Source organism: Drosophila innubila (assembly GCF_004354385.1).
Source record: "Drosophila innubila isolate TH190305 chromosome 3L unlocalized genomic scaffold, UK_Dinn_1.0 0_D_3L, whole genome shotgun sequence".
Lineage (NCBI taxonomy): Eukaryota > Metazoa > Arthropoda > Insecta > Diptera > Drosophilidae > Drosophila > Drosophila innubila.
In genome coordinates, this window is record NW_022995376.1 from 19,820,981 (window position 1) to 19,839,970 (window position 18,990).

An 18,990-nucleotide genomic window follows, 5' to 3' on the forward strand; every position below is an offset into this window, starting at 1 on the left:
CTTGCATCCAACTGCTTAAAGCTATTTTATTTTCATTGCATTTTCTCACTGACAATTAAATTAAAGCGCATTAAGGCAAATTTATGACAGCTTAATTTCATATATTAAGATTTTATGGCTTGAGTTGGGCTACTCGTAAAACTAGAATGCAGTTGGGCTCCTGCCGCAGCAAGGACCACTAAATTAGATTAGCTGCCGGATAATCAACTTTACTATACAGCTGAATATATAGTTATAACTATATCTTAATATATGTCTGTGTATATATGTACGTACGCTTACTGTGGAACCACAAAAATCATTCGCACGCTCCCTAATGCCATTCAATCAGCACACAGGTAGTCGAATGGCCATTAGTCTATATCCACCCACTCAGTGATGAATGACGATGTTGCCTTGGAACTTGGCCAAGAGCATTCATTGCCAATGACATGGGCTACTGCGAGGTTGATATGAAAAGTTGACAGCAATAACTAAGAGATTTGCTGACAATTTAAAAACTTATAAAGCTCAAATAAAACTATTTGTGATTGCGTAGAATATTGTTTTAAACTATCGCAACACCTTTTTCACGAATTTGAAGTAATTTACTTAAAATTTGATGAAATTATTAAACAGCTACCATATTAGCTGTGACAGAAACTATAGAACCTAAATGGAGTGTTTATGACTTGTTTTCATTATATTGAGCAGATATATCTATTAAATTCATCTAATCTTACTTATAGTCTACAGTATAGTAAAAACGTCGAATTTTCTACTTTGGATTTTTAGCTGACAGTCGCGAAGTAAGACAATAATAAACTTTTCTCCACAAAACGAACTTAAATATCTTTATTATTAAATATCTTTATCAATCGAGTTGAGTGAATCGATTTCCATAAAAAATCGACAACTCATAGGGGATTGTTCTTAGTAGTTAATTTGTTGAACGACCATAATAAACAACCTACCAAATTGCTAAAATTTTAATAAAACATGAAAACAATGCAAGAAAAATAAGATTTCTTATAAAAGTACGCGTGTATTTTTTTTGATTACAATTGCGTTTTCAATTGCGTTTCGATATTTGCAACTCGATCTACTATTTATCAATATATCAACAACTCGATACTTATTTTTAGCGATTTTCTATTTCGATATAAAACTCAATCTAAAGTTTGGACTTACATTACTAATTAAAACCAATTGAAAAGTGTATTTAATCTTTGACACTACGAAAATAGTTATGTCTACTTTACGCGTCTAACTTGTCGAGCGGCCCTCGCATTTACTTGGTTCGTGCTGTGGCATGCAGTTTCTTTTATGTGTTGCCGTTGACAGTCAAGTGAAAAATGCAACTCGCCCGCCGGCATCCCATTGACATGTCGATGAAGATGGCGATGAAGACGACGACGATGAGATGATGATGTGAATGACGTTACGTTTAACGGTGGCAGCGAAGTCAACGGCGACGTCAACGTCAGCGTCAACTTCGACGACTGCTGGTTGGGCCATTAGCGAGCAATTGCGCATAAAAGTCACGGAGATGGCAACTGACACTGTGGATGCAGTTGGATAGTTTTGGACATGATTCCGTCGATCAGCCAATATTAAATAATGTTGTAAAATGCGAAGCATCGAAACGCTTTGGGGAATCGCTTAACCAGTCGATGGCTGACAGCCAGTTGGCTAAATAAATAAATAAATATATAAAATGAAATTAAGTTTGCTACTTTTCGTGTGCGGCGACATTTGTCTGTCTCCATTTCTCGATTCCTGAACTCATTCTCCAGACAGAGGCCAAAACACAAAGGTGAAACGACGAAATGACGATGGCGACAATGACGATGACGATGACGATGACGCCAATTGCCAGTGCAATACCATAAAAAATCGCAGCTCGTTTGAGCATTTTGTGATTTGTGTTTTGTGTGTTGTGTGTTCTATGTTGGAGCTAGAGCTGCTCAATCGCGTGTTTCTTTTGCCTTCCATTGTATCGAGTTAATTTATTGATGACAGACGCGCGATAAAAACCAAAAATGTGAATTGTCATTAGAACTCATAAACCTGATTGACAGCGGAACAGTCAACAGTGGCAATGTACAGCGATTAGCTGATGTTGTTTAGGTCTATTGAACTTTGGTTAAGTCAAGAGAATAGCAGAAGATATTAATATTTTGTGTTTAAGTCAGTTTATACACAATAGATTATTTGATAGTATCCAGACTATGTATAAAGTAGCTAAAAATCAGTAAAAGATTATACATTTATATGAAAAATATTTTAACCAAATTTTCAATTGTAAAATCTAACCACAATAACTGGATTTTAAAGTCCCAAAGTCTGCTCAACATCTGCCCATATAATTACAACTCAACTTTTCAGTGCGACATTTTTCCAACTCATTAAATCGCACTCCAAAAATCTACTTAAGGGGACCCTCAAGTACTGCGAATGCAATTTAATTAAGTCAAAATTTTCGAGCATGAAATTATATTTAATGAACCAAAAATAATATAGAAAAAACCGCAAAAAATTCGAAAGGTAATAAATTTTGAAGTAATCGCCAAAATCCGGACCTTAACCCTAACATGCCCGTGAAATGCAAATAAATCTTAAGCAAACTGTAAAGTAGTCGCCGAGACGCGGCAACAGAAAAAGAATTTCAGAGTTGCGAGTACACATTAAATTAAATTGCTCAACAGTTTGTAATGCGGCACATTAGTGTCAAGCGCTGACGAGGACGAGAGGACGAAAGGACAACGAAGCCGAAAGGGTTAGACCGGGACGACATTAACACATTGTTAGGACAAGCCGCTGACAATGGGACAGGGACAGGGACTGGGAATGGGACTGGGAATGGGAAGAAATCGCGTTTGGGTTTCGTATGCTGCCGAAAATAATTTCAAATTTATAGACAGGACACACTGTGGTCCAGCAGGAGGATAACACCCCATCCATAGGACAGTCTGTATTTTCGGAGATTTATGTCAACACTTCTGAATGAGCATAATTAGTGGCGAGTTTGTCCGGGAAAAACAATTTACATGCAATTTGTTGCGTATAAATGCTTTTTATATGCAAATCGTGGTCAGCTGGCCAGGAAGTGGCCCAGAGAATGCTCCTGCCGAGGATGCTCCTGCAAGAAGCGACATTTTTTTATGTGTAACCAAATTCCTATTTATGATTTTTAATGAGCTTGTTCTCTTCGTTTTTATGATTGATGCAGCTCCTTTGGATGCTGTGAAATTTGAATATTTATGACCAACGGTCATATATGGTGCGGAAATTTTTATGATCCCGATGCATAAAATTATGTGAGTAGTTGCAAGGCGTTAAACTTGTTTCTTAAGGCGGAAAATGCGTTGAATTATGTGCATTAAAAGCTATAATTACGAGCTGGATTTCTTTTAAATTGAGTTGTTATGTAAATGTGCCTGGGAAAGGAGAATAGAGGCAGAATTTGTTTTTAAATCTGCGAGTCACATATTATTAAAAAAAAGTTCTGTAAGCTTTAAGACTTTAATCTAACTTGCATCTTAGTCTTTGAATTGTAGAGATGGCTATATAGAAAATAAATAATGATATTAATTTTATAAATTGTGGCCAATATCGAAGTTTCTTTTTAATATGTCATATTTCTGTTAAATGTGATTAATTTATCAAATTTGTCATACTTCCCAAATTGCAATGGCTTCCACGGAGTCAGTCAAGCATAAGACGCACTCACTGTCAAGCCATCGTAATAGATTAGGAAAAATAAGAAAAACTAATTAGAAAATTTCAAACAACCCACACATTAGATGGGGAAACTTGGCAATCCTTTGACTGTGCTAATCACGAAAACGTGACGTCATTCGCCACGCCTTTATTATGATTTTTATTAATGATGTCCATGGTAAATTTCATATGCATACAGCGATGATTCTCTCCATTTTGGTATGGAGTAGTCAAAAAAATAAAGATAAAGAAGAAAGCAATTTGTCTGGGAGACGAAGTGCGAAACTTGTCTCAACTTTGGCCTGTGTTTTAATCCGCGCGTTTAATTGAAATTGGTTTTTATGCCAGGGGGTATTATGCGGGTCCTAAGTCTTTGGTGGGTTAAACTCTGGCACATTGTCAAATCTTATAGATATTAATGATGTTTAGACATACAACCGAATTACGAAACAATTAATTATGATATTCGTATCGACTGACTTCTCGTTTTTGGGATTTTGATCTGATGGGGTTAGTTCTTAACCCGCATACATTTTTAACTGTAACAATTTTATTTTGTTTTAATCATGACTTATTATGAAAGGTGAGTTGCTCAATTTAAACTTTTTTTTCATCATTTTTTTTTAAGCTCAATTACAATTGATAGACATTTAGATAAGTGATAAACGAACTGCAAATAAATTGGTAAATACTGATGTTTTTAATTATTTTAATATATGATATGACTTTATTAAATTAATTTATTACTTTTAATTATAGTTTTGCATGTATAGTCTCTATTGAAATGTTATATATTATTTGCTTTCCTTCTCTACCATGTCATATTCCCCTTTATTCTGTTCTTCCATGCAATATCAAGATATATTTTGAATTGTTAACAGGATTTTGAAATATAACACATACATATATGAATACATGCTTTCGTACTTCTTATATATTTCTTTCTATCCCCCTATTATTTAACATTCTTCTTCTTGTATTTCGATTTTACTGCCCGCTGATTTTGCCCCCATAAGTCAAGGCTTATCTTGTTCAATCAGCCATAATTCATATGCCCGACATAATGTACCTCAGTTCGTTGTTTATTGTCGCAATTTTTCTTGGCAACTTTTTAGCAATTTGGAAAATATGGCATAATTCAGGCATAGACATCCCCGTTGCTATTTTTACGTAACTTGTAACTTGTATTATTGCCCACTTATTGACTTAATGTGCATTGCGATAACAATGGCAATAAGAATTTATTTGATATATTGAAAGTACAAAAATGTGGAGATCCTACGAAAAGATTTCAGTGAAAGTTCACAGCGGGTTGGCCTAGAACACAACTCGGGATTCTCTCTGTGTAAGGCAGCTGTGCAGAAAGAAGTCAAATGCCAACTAATTAAAAGTCTCGAAAAGGTTTCTTATGACACCAACAAGATCATTAATAAGGATTTCACGCGTCGAGCCTTTTGCGTCGTTGACAAAATTCTCACGTGTTCCAAATACTTATGTGTGCTACTGTGTCTGTTCAATGAGACAAAAGTCAAAATGGAAAGCAATGCAAATATTTATATAAGACACTTTGTTGCTATTTTTTACTTATCCATACCCAAATGTCAGTTGCGAACAAAAGGGTTAATGAGTTCAGTAAAAACACCGCGGCTACTTATAGGCCTGATTAATGATGCCTTCCAGGCGAGAAAAACAGTTGAAAAGTTCATATGTATGCAAAATAAGAAAAAACTTTGCATAAAATCATTAATTAAGCACAGTCACAGGATCACATAGAGCATCACATAAAAATATGCAAATTTCTAATCAAGCAAATCTGTTTCTTGAAAAATCACATCACAGCCAATTATAAATTCATTGAAATGACATTTAGACCCGTAAGATATCACCAACAATGCCATCAGTCAAAAGTTTCCCTCCCTCCCTTAAGCAAGCGAAACAGTTAAATATAATAAATGTTTGCTTAGTTTTATTTTGGTTATATGCAAATTCTCGACTTTCAGTTCCACACTCAATTAACTTTGTTGTCAATCAAATGCAAATATTGCTGCGGTTTTCGCAGAGGCAACTGCAATTTGTTGTTGTTGCTGTTGCTGTTGTTGCTGTTGTGGCTCATTAGAATTGCTCAATTATTCCATCAATATGCATTGTTGTTAATCGAATTTGTGCAGTTCCCCAGAACTTCCATTCCTCCTTCCTTTGCTGTTGGCGTAAAAATTCATGAATATTTAAGTGGCCACCGTTGGGCATGTAAATTTTTACCAGGTTTTTTTTTTTGGGACCACAGGAGAAAGTATTAAGGGAAGAAGGAGAAATTCCTTTACAGTTCGATGTGCGATTTGTAAATTTGCCTGGGAAAGTTTAGCAAGCGTGACGCAGCTGCAAAGAAAACTATAAGAAAGCAAGTATTAGCTTATGTAAATTTAAAGGATACTCAAGGTATTAATCTAATCCAATTGAATTAGTTCCGTTTTACAATATTATTGACTAATCCCCTCATATCAGTAACGATTTAAATAAGCAAACTTACAAGTTGTTGTCGAACAAGCTTTAAACAATCATCAAACAAATCAAACAACAAACTCAGCAATATTCTTTCTCATTGCTCCGTTTTAAACATTTCCCTGGAAAGACGATCAATCAAAAACTGAATTTTAATGTTATGCGGTGCATGAAACCCAACAGGAACAACAAAACAACTCAAAAGGAAAACGAAATAACCATATCCTGAATGGCACACACAAAACAAAGCAAAAAGTCCACAAGAATTTTCAATGCGACAGCCAAAAAAGGGTGCGCTGGCATTTTTCTAACCCTTTGCAAAAGGCAAAATATTTGGAAAATTCAAAAAAAAGAGGAAAAGAAAATAGAAAAACGAAAAATGTAAAAAAAAATAATTTGACGGAGTGGCAAACCAGTAACCGGTAGCTGCCACATAGTAAAAATTGTTGAAAATCCTATTAAGCGTTTCCTGGGCGAGTTCCGCGTCTGCTGCTGAAGGTATCGAAATTTTGTTCCTGATCCTACATTTTTTGTATTGCTTTCAGAGGCATACAAAATCACACCAGTAGAAAGAGACAGAGTGGGAATAAAAGGGAGACAGGGAGTGCTTTTGACACTTTGACTGTTTTGGGGGTTTGGGGCAAGTTACCTTTTACCACTTCCCCGACAGTGGCTTAAATGTCTAATTTAAATGCATGCGCTTTTAACAGTTGTAGACAGAGATTGATGATGCTTCTCTTTGATTTTAAATTGGCGCAGACTAGCAATGGATATAAGCAACAGCACTCTCATATAATTGCCAACAAATAGCTGAGAATTGACTGGGGAACCGCATCGAAAAGCTTTAGCTCATTAACTCAAATCATATCTAGTTGGAAGATTGAATGAAAGGAAACTTTCGTGCATATACAGAGGCAGGTGCAGATTTTCCCTTAGATAGGGGTAGATCAACTCCCCCTAGGCGGGCAACTCCTTCACATGTGAGCAACAACGACACACATGTCATCTCTACTCTATTTTCCTGTCTGTCTCAAATTTATGAGCTCTAACAAATCAAGTTAGCCATGCTCACTTAACAAAACAATGGCCTAACTTTTTGTTATTGTGCTTAGGTGTACAAAATTTAAAGCATTTATCGTAAATTTTGATCGCTGCCGCTATAAAAACTGATAACAAATGAGTTCATGTGTGGGGAGCCCTTGGGCCCCGGTCAGTAGTACTCGGACAACCCTTAACAGCACAACAAAACACACACACTCACACACACACAGACATCCTGTTTGATACAATGATTAGGAAGTGGAAAACAATAAAAGGCTACCCACATTACAAAGGCGACACTCCGAGCTGTTTGGGCCAACTAGAACGGATGTCATTAGGTCTATTTAAAGTAGTTTTTGTGCCTCAGGCAAATTGTGTAAAGTATCGAAATGAAGAGAGAAGGTCCTTCTCTCTTGCAGCGGAAATCATAAACACAATTTCTTCCCCTCTCTTAGCCAATTTATCAACGCGATAGACAATTCAACTGCAATTCGTTGCGCCCTTGTGAGGGGTCAGATTTGCAACGGCAAGCGCCTAAAAATATATGTCAAAATCCATTTTAGAACACCGACGCAGGCATTGATAAAAGGTGATCCGGACTCACTAGCGCTATTAATTAGTGCCACACAATTGAGTTTTTGAAAAAGTCATTCTATACAATCAACAATCGCTGCTTGCCACAAATCGAATGCAACACGCGTCTTAAAAGGGTTAACATTCAAATAAAAAAATGATTATTTCGTTTCGGACTTGTTTTTTTCAAAAATTACATGTTAGAAAAATATATCTGGCTTTCCATTCCAGCAAGAAAAATATAAATTGAAAAAATTTACACACGTCTTATAATATTAAATTTTTTAATATAAATCACAATCATTTATATGTCAATTTTATATTTAAAAATATAAGTTATTTATTAAGACTTAAATAAATTTTACCTAACATTTTTTCTATCATGAATTACGTTCCCACACTTAAGCCGTATTCCTTAGGGCAAACTCTTTAAGATTTCATACAATTTTTTTGCAGCTGCCTGATGAAAAATTCGCACAATAAAATGTATTTTATGGTTTTGTGTTTTATTAATTGCTGCAAATTTACTGCAAATTTAACGCAATGCTTTTCAGATCAATCAAAATGCATTTGCTCATGTCAAACACAAATCCCAAAATAAATCAAAACAATAAAGAAACTATAAGAAAACATATAAAAAAGAAACGCGCAGTCATAAATATTTTGAAAGATTCGAAACCATAAAAATTCAGTGTGAAATTCATAAAAAATAAAAATATTAAAGAAAAGAAACGAAACGGAACGAAATGCAGCGCGAATTTCACACAGTAAAAAAATACTGAAAACCACCCAAAATGCAATTGTAAAGTTGGGTTTGATTTTGGGATTGTTTTGAAGTGGGTGAAAGCCAATAAATGCCCATCAATGAACCTTCCTTTGAATGCAGTTTTGAAAACAGTTTAAATTTGATTTAGGTGCGCAGTTTTCGAGTTTCTTCTCAAAGGGGTTGCAGTTGGCCAACCCTTTCCAGCGAACCGGGACTGGCCACTGATGCGTCGCGTCCAAGCGCTAAATAAATCATTTCTCTTCGATTAATTCGCTTGCTGACATGTGGAGAATGCACACACACTCACACATGTGTAATGGGTGGTGAGGGACGGGGAAAGGGTTATGGGTATTTTGGGTATTTTGGGCTTAAAGGGTGACGGCTAAACGGTCGCTACTCCTGTCAAATTTTGGCTTTTGCTCCGCTTTGTAGTGGCATGGAAAATTGTTTTTTATATACACAACTCGGTCATAAGTTATAAATTAGTCGGCTTTTCAAGTGCTTTAAAGTCAGTAAAGGGGTAGGGTATTAAGAGAAACCCCCTTCTCTCTCACCTCTCCCTCCTCTTTCTCTCTCAACTTGCAACCATTGACATTTCCACATCATTGAATTACTTGGCTTCCTTTTTTTATTATGTACATTTTTTTATTTTTAAATTGTTGCCTCTTGCATTGTGCGTAACAATTGGCACTTGAGTCGTGCGCATTTTTAAGTGCATTGATTAATTTTTATTTTGATCGTTCTGAAATCAATATTGTTTGCAAATTTCTGTAAATATTCTTTGGCTCTGCCTTCCTGCCAAGCAGTTGGTCTGTGTAATTGCCACTTTGAGAGGGTTTCGCTGCAATTTATGTAGTGGAAATTTGTTAAAAGGATTACAAGTTGAGTAGCGTGAGAAAGCTGCTTATGGGTAGGTATTTGGCTGTAGATCTTGAAAATGATAAAGAATGTTTCTTTGGGAAGGAAATGCTCGTATCAAAGAATAATATTAATAAGAGATGTCTTTTAAATTTTAATTATTTACTAATTCTTAATTGTAATTTGTACATATTTATATATATTTTATTATTTCATATTTTTTTAATTGTCTGCATTTATTCTATTAATTATTCCATATCGTATCAATGATTTATCCAATCTTCCCAATAAATGTTAAGAGCATATATATTTAACTTTATAATTTTTGATTGCCCCCGAATCGACAAATGTATTAATATTTTTGTTTATTTTATTTTATTTTTTAATTCATACCTTTGTAAAGGTCAATATGAATATTTTGCTTAAGTCAACGATTTTTTAAATAATTAAATTCCATTCTTCTTTGGATAACTTAATCGACTGAGCACACGCCCTGCCACCCATTGTTGTACCCATTGTTGTTATCAATTACGTCACAAGCGTGGCTCACTTTTAACCCTAGAGATAATTTAATCAGCGCTACTTCAAGTAGGTAGTACTGTCTGTCCACAACAACAGTGTTGTAAGAGCATAAGAAAGGGAGCAAAGGATCAGCTTGAGGACGAGCAGCAGGCAGTCAGCTCATGTGTGAGATTTACGCGTTCGCCTTTCACTCGCAAAGGCAACTGAAATCAAAGCGTAACAAATTGCGGGCACACAGCGAAAGTGTCAGGGGCAGGGGCAGGGGCAGAGACACAGACAGAGAAAGAGACAGAGACAGTGGCAAGGGGCAAGGGGAAGGGAAAGGGGCAGACAACTTTCACTGCACGGATTAGCAGGCACGTGACTTTTTTCCAATGCGAAACACAGTCGATTCGGAAGGATCCTTTGTTTGGCGTATTGAAAGCCGATTATATGTACGCGTATTTACACTTCATTATGATGATGGAGAGGACAATGGTCAAATGGTCAGCTGGTCATCTAGAGATCTGGTCATCCGCTTGGCTGAGCTACTTAATTATGTCACTTTGGGCAAATGTATTAATTTTTCTTTTTGCCGTGCAAATCGATTTGTTGGTATCTCGATGTCGATAACTATTAAAAGAGACCGCCCTATTGACATGTGAAGGGTGTGGCCAATTTGCATGCTTCTGACACGCGTCAACCCAGCTTGAGGGGGGAGTTATGCAAATAGAAAACGTCAGACAGTCAATAGATGTGCTTGGACATAGGTCAATGAGTGCCACTTAATCAAAGTCAGCAGCTGTGAATCCTGGGAAGATTTCGCTAAATGGCATTTTTTATGGCTGTCAAAAAAAAGCGGGAATATCTAAACATATTCATGACACAACTTGCCTTTAAATGACAAATAAAGCAGCTATACTTAAGCTAGATCATATTTGAATACCCATCTTCACAGATTACTTCTGAAACCTCCCAGCTCCCTCCTCTCCGTTGGGGTCTAATGATTGGCCAACTACCCAAATAGGTGGCATTGATATAATGGTATGGCCAACTCAACGAACTCAACTCTTTGTCAGGCATTTTCAATTTCGTTAATGACCCAAAAGTGCCGTAAAGCAATTTATACATGGTCCACTATAGGCCAGAGACATGGAGACTGAGGCGGAGCTGTGCTCAGAGTTGAGCTCAGCTGACAGAAGACAAATAATAGCGCAGCAGGACATTGACAACAACACCCGAGAAGCGAGCTGCATGGAAAAATAGGAAAATGGGAAAACAACTGACAGACAGAGAGACAGACCGACTGACCGACCGACAGACCGACAGTCTGTGGCAACTGGTCAGTAATTGACTGCCGTTGCAGTTGATGGTGTATGTTCGCTGGTCAAACGCCGATAATGAAGCGCAATTGTTGAATGTGGCAACAAATTTTTGGGGGAGCAACAAACAAAGTGCAACTGCAACAAGCCTTGCACCGTTGTGCGGTAATTAATCATATTCCTCTCGTCTCCATCTCAAACTTCGTCTCCGTTTCGAGAATGACTTCTTTTATAGGCACTCATAAACTCCATGAACGATAATACTCAAACTCAAACCTCTGAGCTATTTTCAACTAATTTAAGGTGTTGCCCCGTTGCAAGAGGTAAATAAATCATTAATTTTCTATGTCCAACAGACTTTTGGAGACTTTTTTGGAATGTATTAGAATATATATTTCTGTTATTTTTTTTGGTACCGCCTGTGGTTTTGTGGGTGTTGACACATGTTTAAGCGAAGGGAAATAGAGTCTAGAGAACCTCTGCAATGAATCATAAGATTAATGAATCAGCCAAAGGTTTGGGCACTTAATGTCAATCCGGCAATCTGAAGAAGCCTTCGTCTGGGCCACTTCAAACAATTAACTCGACCCCCAACTAGCTCTTACTCTTCCCAGCTCCAACTCTATTTCTTGATCCAACTCTGTCTTCGCAGCCAAGTTTATCTTTTCCGCCTTTGATATTTGATGTGACTTTTCCGACATGCAAGTATCTATATCCCTTCACTGAAGTAACAGCTCTGTTTGTGGTCATATTGCGTTTCACTTTTGCTCCACTTTCAGTTTTTCGCCTCGATTTGCATTGTGTGAGGTGGCATCAGTTAGTTGCTTTGTTGGGGGCGTTGTTTGCTAAAGTCCAGTAACTGGGTCACTGCTGTCGTTCCGTTCTTGGGGGCATACATGGGTTACTGTACTTTCGTTACTGCTCAAAAGGAAAAATCAATAGGCCAACTTGTAATTAACTGGAGACTTTAAGTGCATACGAAGTTCACCTTCCACTTGAGTTTGAATTGCCTGTGAGTCATTTAAACTTATTGACGAGTTTGTATACATTTTATTTATTTGCTCTTATTTGCTTTTTAAGTTGTAAAATAAAATTCAAAATTATTCAATATATTGTGAGTAAATTAATAAAAAATAAAAAGTAACCATTACATTGCAATTTTAATAATAAAACTAATAATATTTATAGTCCCTGATCACAATTGCCTATAAATAAAATTTAAAATAATAAATAATAATTATTGGCAGCATCAAATAATAAGCTAAATTTATTTGAAGAACATATATTTCATTTAACGTAATTTTTAAATTAAACTAAATTAGTATAAATATTAAGAATATTGATAATAACAAGTACAAGACTGTTTAAAAGTTGTACTCAATTTAAATAATCTGTTGAAATGATCTTTAATGAACCTAAAACACTTGCACCACTAAATTAACTTCAAATATTTTATCATAAATTGTTTGCCTCACACATAAACAAAGAGTCAAATTTTCAGATAAACACTCGCATACCAAGCATAATTGCAGGCGTTAAAAATTCAATCCAGCACACAGGGATAGGAACAGGAACAGGACACGCGACAGAACGTGGCTGGGTATATAACAACATTTGCATACCCTACAATTTCCGCGTCTCTTATCGCTGCCAAAAATCAAGCCACACGCGAAAAAAAGAGAGAGCACTTAACCCTAACTGGCATTGGGTGAGGAAAGTGGGAAAGGGGCAGGGAAAAGGGGAACAGCAGGCGCCGGGTCAAGCGAGGACCCTAATTCCCGGTACGCTTATTGTCCTGTCACGACAATTAAATTTGTTCATTGCGCTTTTGCGCGATTTAAATTAAGATAATGTGGCAAATTAGCGGCCCGAAATGTTTGCATAATTATTAAACGCAAGGAAGCCAAAAAAAAAAAAATAGGAAAAACTTTTTGACTGTCCACAGTTATCAGGGAACATAGATCATTTGTCACAGATGTTATTTTTTGGGATCGAGTGTGTTCTAGGGGGTGCGTGACCCTGATGACTTGAGCATTTGCCAGTTAATTCTCTTTTTTGCGGTTGCTTTTAAGCAGCGTTACCTTTTAATTTAACCCTTGCCGCAACTTGTGGCATGACACCACAGAAATATGCTTGCAACAGCATTTGCTTTTCCATTCAAGGTGACATATTGGAATTGACGATAAGGATCACTAAATGTTTGTCCTTATTGCATGTGGGTTGTTCTACCCAATTTTCAAAGGGTTAAGACCCTGAGGAGGGAATTCGATTCGATTAGTTGAACTCTCAGCAGTCCGAGCTAAAAAATATTTAAATTATTTACAAATTTTGGAATGGTTTATTATGCTCTTTCTTTTTCTGATACTTGGCATGGCTTAAAGGGTGAACGGATTGATGCTTGGATCTGAACAGGTCGCCAAAAATGAAGGCCGATGAAATTAGGAACATGGAGAATAATAATGCTGATATGGAATACATAACTCTGCCAACAACTGGTATATTCACCAATATGCAGGCGTAGGTTTCGCTATTTTAAAACTATTTACCACATTTCAACTAAGTTCTTCTTTCAAAGCGATCAGACTGCTAATTACGCAAGCTGCAATGAATGTGAGTAAAAATTGTAAATATTAATGAAACATATATAATTTCGGTTCTCTTTTAGACCAGTGCCAAGAGAGCAGTTATGGCCAGAATCATGTCAACAACAGCAATGGTCAGTTTGGGTATCCTGATTATTCTGCATCCCCAAACAGTTGCTCTTGCTGCTGTGGTTATGATATCAAAGGCAACAACAACAGCGAGCCAGTAAATGTGGCAACAGCTCAAAATAACCAACATTATGGCCAAGTTGAATACCAGTATGAATATGCCGAACAGTCCAATGTCGCACAATACTATAATATGAACCGTTGTGCTGGTGGAATGGAAAACTTCGCTACTAATTCACCAACTCCACCTATGGCATATCAGGCGAGTAATGAGAACAACATTGGTAACTTTACTTGCAACATTGAACCAGAAGCTCAATCGAATTACTTCACAATGCCAGCACCTGAAAATATAGGAATGAACTCAAAATATGTAAATTACGAGTTTTGGTCAAGCTTTCAGAACCCTGAGAATTATGCGGACGACAACATTCAGAGTCAATCGGTTTATAGCTCCGACTTTCAGCCTTTTCACGGAAAGGGTAATAATTTCAATCACTTTCCAAATAATAACTTCATGGACATGAAAATGTTCGGAGACATGATTCATTCAAGTTCTTGCCAGTCGACATCACCTGAATGTAGCTATCAGCTAGGTGATCCAACTTACGATATGGATGACAGTCAAAATGTTGGCAGTATTCAAATGCAGGGGTATCCAATGTCTAATACCAACTATATGCAAATGTGTAGTACATGATTCCCATAATGAACTTCAATACAAATTGGTCAAAATCATAAAGCCTTAAATTGGAAATAAAATGTTCAAATTTAATTGAAGAAGTCTTTCAATTTATTAATCAAACCAAAAATTTATTTGATAATCTTAAGGTATTGTAATTATTTTTTTGCAATACCAAAAAGTTAGATAAATTAAAGTCGAATATTCTTTTTTTTTATCAAATTGTATTTATTTTTGTTTGTCTTATAAAAAAGTTTAAATTGCTTACAAATGTGTTTAAAATATTGACACTTTTTTAATTCATTTTATAGTTGCTTACGAAAAATGTCAGAAAAGAGAAACATAAATAATATAGTATATTTAATTTTGCTAAAATCAATAATAATCGTAAAATAAGCATAGATATTTTAACTGGTAGTTTTTATCAAAAATTGCTTAATTTGTTGTTTTTGCTTTTTGGACTTTTTTTAGTTTATATTTTATTGGGTTGATTTTGTTTTTGGTTCGGCGGTTTGCGTTTTTTGTATTTTGTGGCAGTTTTATTGACATTTATTTTACTTGATGTTTTCTTTAGTTTTGTATATATAAAAATTGTCTGCTTAATTGCTATTTTGTACAATGTAGTTGTTGTCTTTGTTGTATTTTTCATTTGTTACATTTGTTGCTTCTTTTCAGATTTAACTAAGTTCTTGTTCGAGTATGTTAGATATTAATTTTATTTACTCTAATTGAAATGCTAAAATTTGACATATATAGTGTGTATAGTTAGTAATTCTTATGTGGCAATTTTATAAGTATGATAGTGTTGCTTTTACTGTTTGTTTAAATGTAGACATTGATGCTAGGTTAGGTGTACGATATACTGAAAAAAGTCTGGCAGCGACGCGTCGCCTATTTTGAACCAACTTTACAACCCGAAACCTTGACACATTTCGAAACTCAGGCTTTAAAAATGTATTACTCTTTGTCAAACTCCTACACGCTTTCTTTAAAAAATACTAGAAAAATTTGACACCAAAAAGTACCAACAATTATATATCACTTTCAGCAAATCGTTGACAAATTTGGAATTTTCTCAAAAATCAATTATAAAATACATTTCATTAGCACTTTCAACTTTATCCTTATCTCTTCTGTTCTCTTCTCTTCTCCCCAAAAAATCACAATGCGCTTTGATTGAGCTGCCACCAAATGAACTGTACAATAGCCAGTTGAGTATGTGTGTGTGTGTGTGTGTGTGTAGAGTGTGTTAAGCCAAATCTATTGCCTTTTAGAGTTCGCATCAGTCACATCTCCAACTGCATCTCCATCTGCATCTTCAGCTGCTCCATCTTCTTGATTGCTTGTGCCGCGGCTGATTTCGAAGGATACTTGGATGACTGTCGGTCTGCGTTGACTGGGATTGTAGCTGTAGAGGCGCAAGGCATAGCAGAAGATTTGGGCCAACAGCTCCCAGCAGCCAAACTCCGACATGGACATGGCGCCTTGCTCCCGACCCAAAGGCACCGAAATGTTGGCGCGAAATTGTGAATTTCCCGCGCGTTGTTGTTGTTGTTGTTGCGGTCGTTGTTGTTGTTGCTGCTGTTGCTGTTGCTGTTGATTATGTCGGGTGTTGCTCTCTCGAGAATTTGTTGCATTTGCTGCTGCTTGTTGGTTGCTTCTGGCCAACAATTGCGCCTGATCGGGTATAAAGTAAGCTATTGCCATTGTCTTGTGCTTAATATTATTTTCAACAATTTGTAAAAATAATGTATTTCACTTATTGCACTGGTTTGTCTATTTGCAATTCACTTTTATTTAGTTTTTTTTTAAGCTTTCACTTTTTTAAGTTTTTCAGAAATTTTCAAAAATATTTGCTCGTTTGGCGCCAAAACGTAACTTTGCTCTCGTCAAGTGGGAAAATACGCTAAACGTGCTGAAATTGCGCTGTGTTGTTGCCTTATCAAAGGTTCTGCATGGACTGACTGTAAATATCCTTGCCGCAGTCACTTTTATAAAATAGCAGCGCTGCCAGCGACAACAGCGTCGACGACGACGCGACGTCGCTCGTGCTTCCTAGGAAGCAACACGGCGCTCGCTCGGCAAATGTCAGCCCTCCCCATGCTGCGTGTAGTGGTGGGATGGGTATGTGTGTGTGTGTGTGTGTGTATGTGTGTGTGTGTGCGTGTGTGCTTTGTTTATGCCAACAACCAACCAATTGAACCACCAACCACAGCCTCACTCACACCGCAAGCCCAAAACTCACCTCACCCCCATTGACATTGCCACCCCAAAGAAGTCACAGTCACGGCTGGGCTTTGGCTTTGTTACCTTTCGAGAGAGCGAAAAACCCACGATGAGCGAGAGAGTAAGTGCGTGTAAAATCGAAAGAGAGCGGAAGAACGAAAGCGAGAGAACAGTTTCTATTTACGAGAGACAGTGCGCTTTACGTTACGCCTGCTTACGTTAGACGTAAAGTAACGTTAGCTGCTTATCAGGCAGGGTGGCTTACGCGTTTTTCGAATGAGGGGAGACTTCAACTGAGTTCTATTGTTTGCACTAGTACTCAAATGAGGGGTATTCATTCGAACTTCGAAAGCAATTCGAATGTTTTTGTATACGTACACTCAACAATTGTTTTTTCTCCTGGAAAATCGATAGGCAAAGGGGTTGAGAGTTAAAGAAATAGAATAAGATCGTTTGTAGTTATGATAATCCGTTCCTTAAATTTCTTTAACTTTCTTAGGCCAAAGAGTTTATTCGAACCTTATTCGAGACATTTCTTTGATGGGGCTTTTTTTCTCCCTTAGGTTTTTCTTGACTCTCTATGCATTGCAAGGTTGAGGGAATTCCCTTAAATTTCCTTCAACTTTGCTTGTTACTCAACCTTCTTTCTTTTTGATTTTCCCATCTATGTTCTCAATTTGCCTTCTAAGAACTTTCTTGATTTCCCACACATTTCAAGGTCTAGGGAGTACCCTTAAACCTCCTTCAATCCAACACTTTCCAAGGTCTAGGGAGCCCTTGTAAACCTCCTTCAACCCGAATAATTTTTCTACTCTCTGCAAGTTTAGTGAGCACCCGCAAACCTCCTTCAACTCGAAGCTCCTTGTAACGTTTTTTTCCAAGCCTTCAACTTGGCCCCACTCAACCCAACGGGAATCTCAAATCGACCTTCAAACAAACAGTTCCCAGTTCCGGCTCCAGCAAACATTTGCCATACTGACGCTGGTTTTGGCCTTGATCTTCCCCCCTTCCCAATTGTCCATAATAACGAGCTCATCCATTATGATAAACCACTTCCTGTAAGTTTACAGTTCACACACACACACACACACACCCAAACAGAAGTGTAACAAAATTTCAAAAGATTCCTTTTAGTTGCCATGGGGGACTCCTACAATGTTTCAATGTCACTGCCAAGGCCAAGTGGCTGACATTTCTGTGGTAAATGGCAAATTCGCCTGCTCCAAAGCTTTTTGCTCAATTTGCCTCAAGGTCACGCCGGCCGGCAACGGGAGTCGCTTCAATTCCTTCTCGTTTCTTTTTTTGTGCGTGTGTCCTTGACAATGAAAGCGTTTACGGAGCGTTCCCTAATGGTCGGGTCGGTGGAAGCGTGGGCGGCCCTTTGACACAGTTGACAGCACGTGCTTTTTATGCGTGTATGCGGAAGCTTTCTCAAGGTCCTTGGGTATTGATTAAATGCGAAGAAATAGAGGTTATGATTTTAGGAAGGGAACATGTTTTTATTGTCTTGAATTTAAGTTAAAATGAGTTAAGGTTTGACAAATTAACTAAACTGGTTTTTGTAAGTAGATAAAGAGGATATTTTATGTAGTTTGATTATTCAAAATGATATGATTGTAAATGTTACTAAGGCTCAAGTCTGTATCTTTTAATTCGGTTAAGGAACAGATTCCACTTATGCTCAATATTTGCCTGTAACTCTTTATTTTGCACCTTTAATCATCCGCACTTCAAAGTTTAATCTCAACGACAGCTGAGTCCAAACTTTATGCAGCATGTGGCATGCAGCTTGCAACGCTTATCAGCAATAAGCAGCCACTGTCAATGGGCAACAGCTGGCAAACTGCACTTGAAGCTCATTAAAAATTTGCATCAGCCAAGTTGCCTCAGTATATTTGGTGGAAAGCGGCTGAGGCTGAGGGAAATGCATTAAAAACGCTGCGAAAACACGGCAAATGAAACGCTATGAAAAGTGCACTTTACACATTTGTGCGTAATGATTTTCCATTAACGTAAATTTGAATTAACAGGCGGAGTGCCAGAGTATAAACGTAATTACAAGTATGCCAATGTTGAAACAACACGCGCCACCCACACTACGAGCCGAGT

At 37.0% G+C, this 18,990-nt stretch overlaps 2 protein-coding genes across 2 annotated transcripts; one reads left to right on the forward strand and one right to left on the reverse strand.

The window, feature by feature from the left end:
- The first annotated feature begins 13,546 nt into the window (after positions 1-13,546).
- LOC117788003 (homeobox protein 2) lies at positions 13,547-14,750 on the forward strand. The gene is made up of 3 exons (XM_034626655.1): positions 13,547-13,779; positions 13,838-13,872; positions 13,928-14,750. The coding sequence occupies exons 1-3, from the start codon at positions 13,685-13,687 to the stop codon at positions 14,671-14,673; spliced, it is 876 nt and encodes a 291-aa protein (XP_034482546.1). The 5' UTR covers positions 13,547-13,684; the 3' UTR covers positions 14,674-14,750.
- Positions 14,751-15,915: 1,165 nt separating this feature from the next.
- On the reverse strand, positions 15,916-16,362 carry LOC117788488 (cell death protein Grim). The gene has a single exon (XM_034627272.1). The coding sequence runs from the start codon at positions 16,360-16,362 to the stop codon at positions 15,916-15,918; it is 447 nt and encodes a 148-aa protein (XP_034483163.1).
- Between the last annotated feature and the right edge of the window lie 2,628 nt (positions 16,363-18,990).

Coding starts and splice junctions, on each gene's coding strand:
- LOC117788003 (XM_034626655.1), top strand. CDS start 13,685: ATGAAGGCCGATGAAATTAGGAACATGGAGAATAATAATGCTGATATG. Junction 13,780..13,837: donor ATATTCACCAATATGCAGGC/GTAGGTTTCGCT, acceptor CTTCTTTCAAAG/CGATCAGACTGCTAATTACG. Junction 13,873..13,927: donor TTACGCAAGCTGCAATGAAT/GTGAGTAAAAAT, acceptor GTTCTCTTTTAG/ACCAGTGCCAAGAGAGCAGT.
- LOC117788488 (XM_034627272.1), bottom strand. CDS start 16,362: ATGGCAATAGCTTACTTTATACCCGATCAGGCGCAATTGTTGGCCAGA.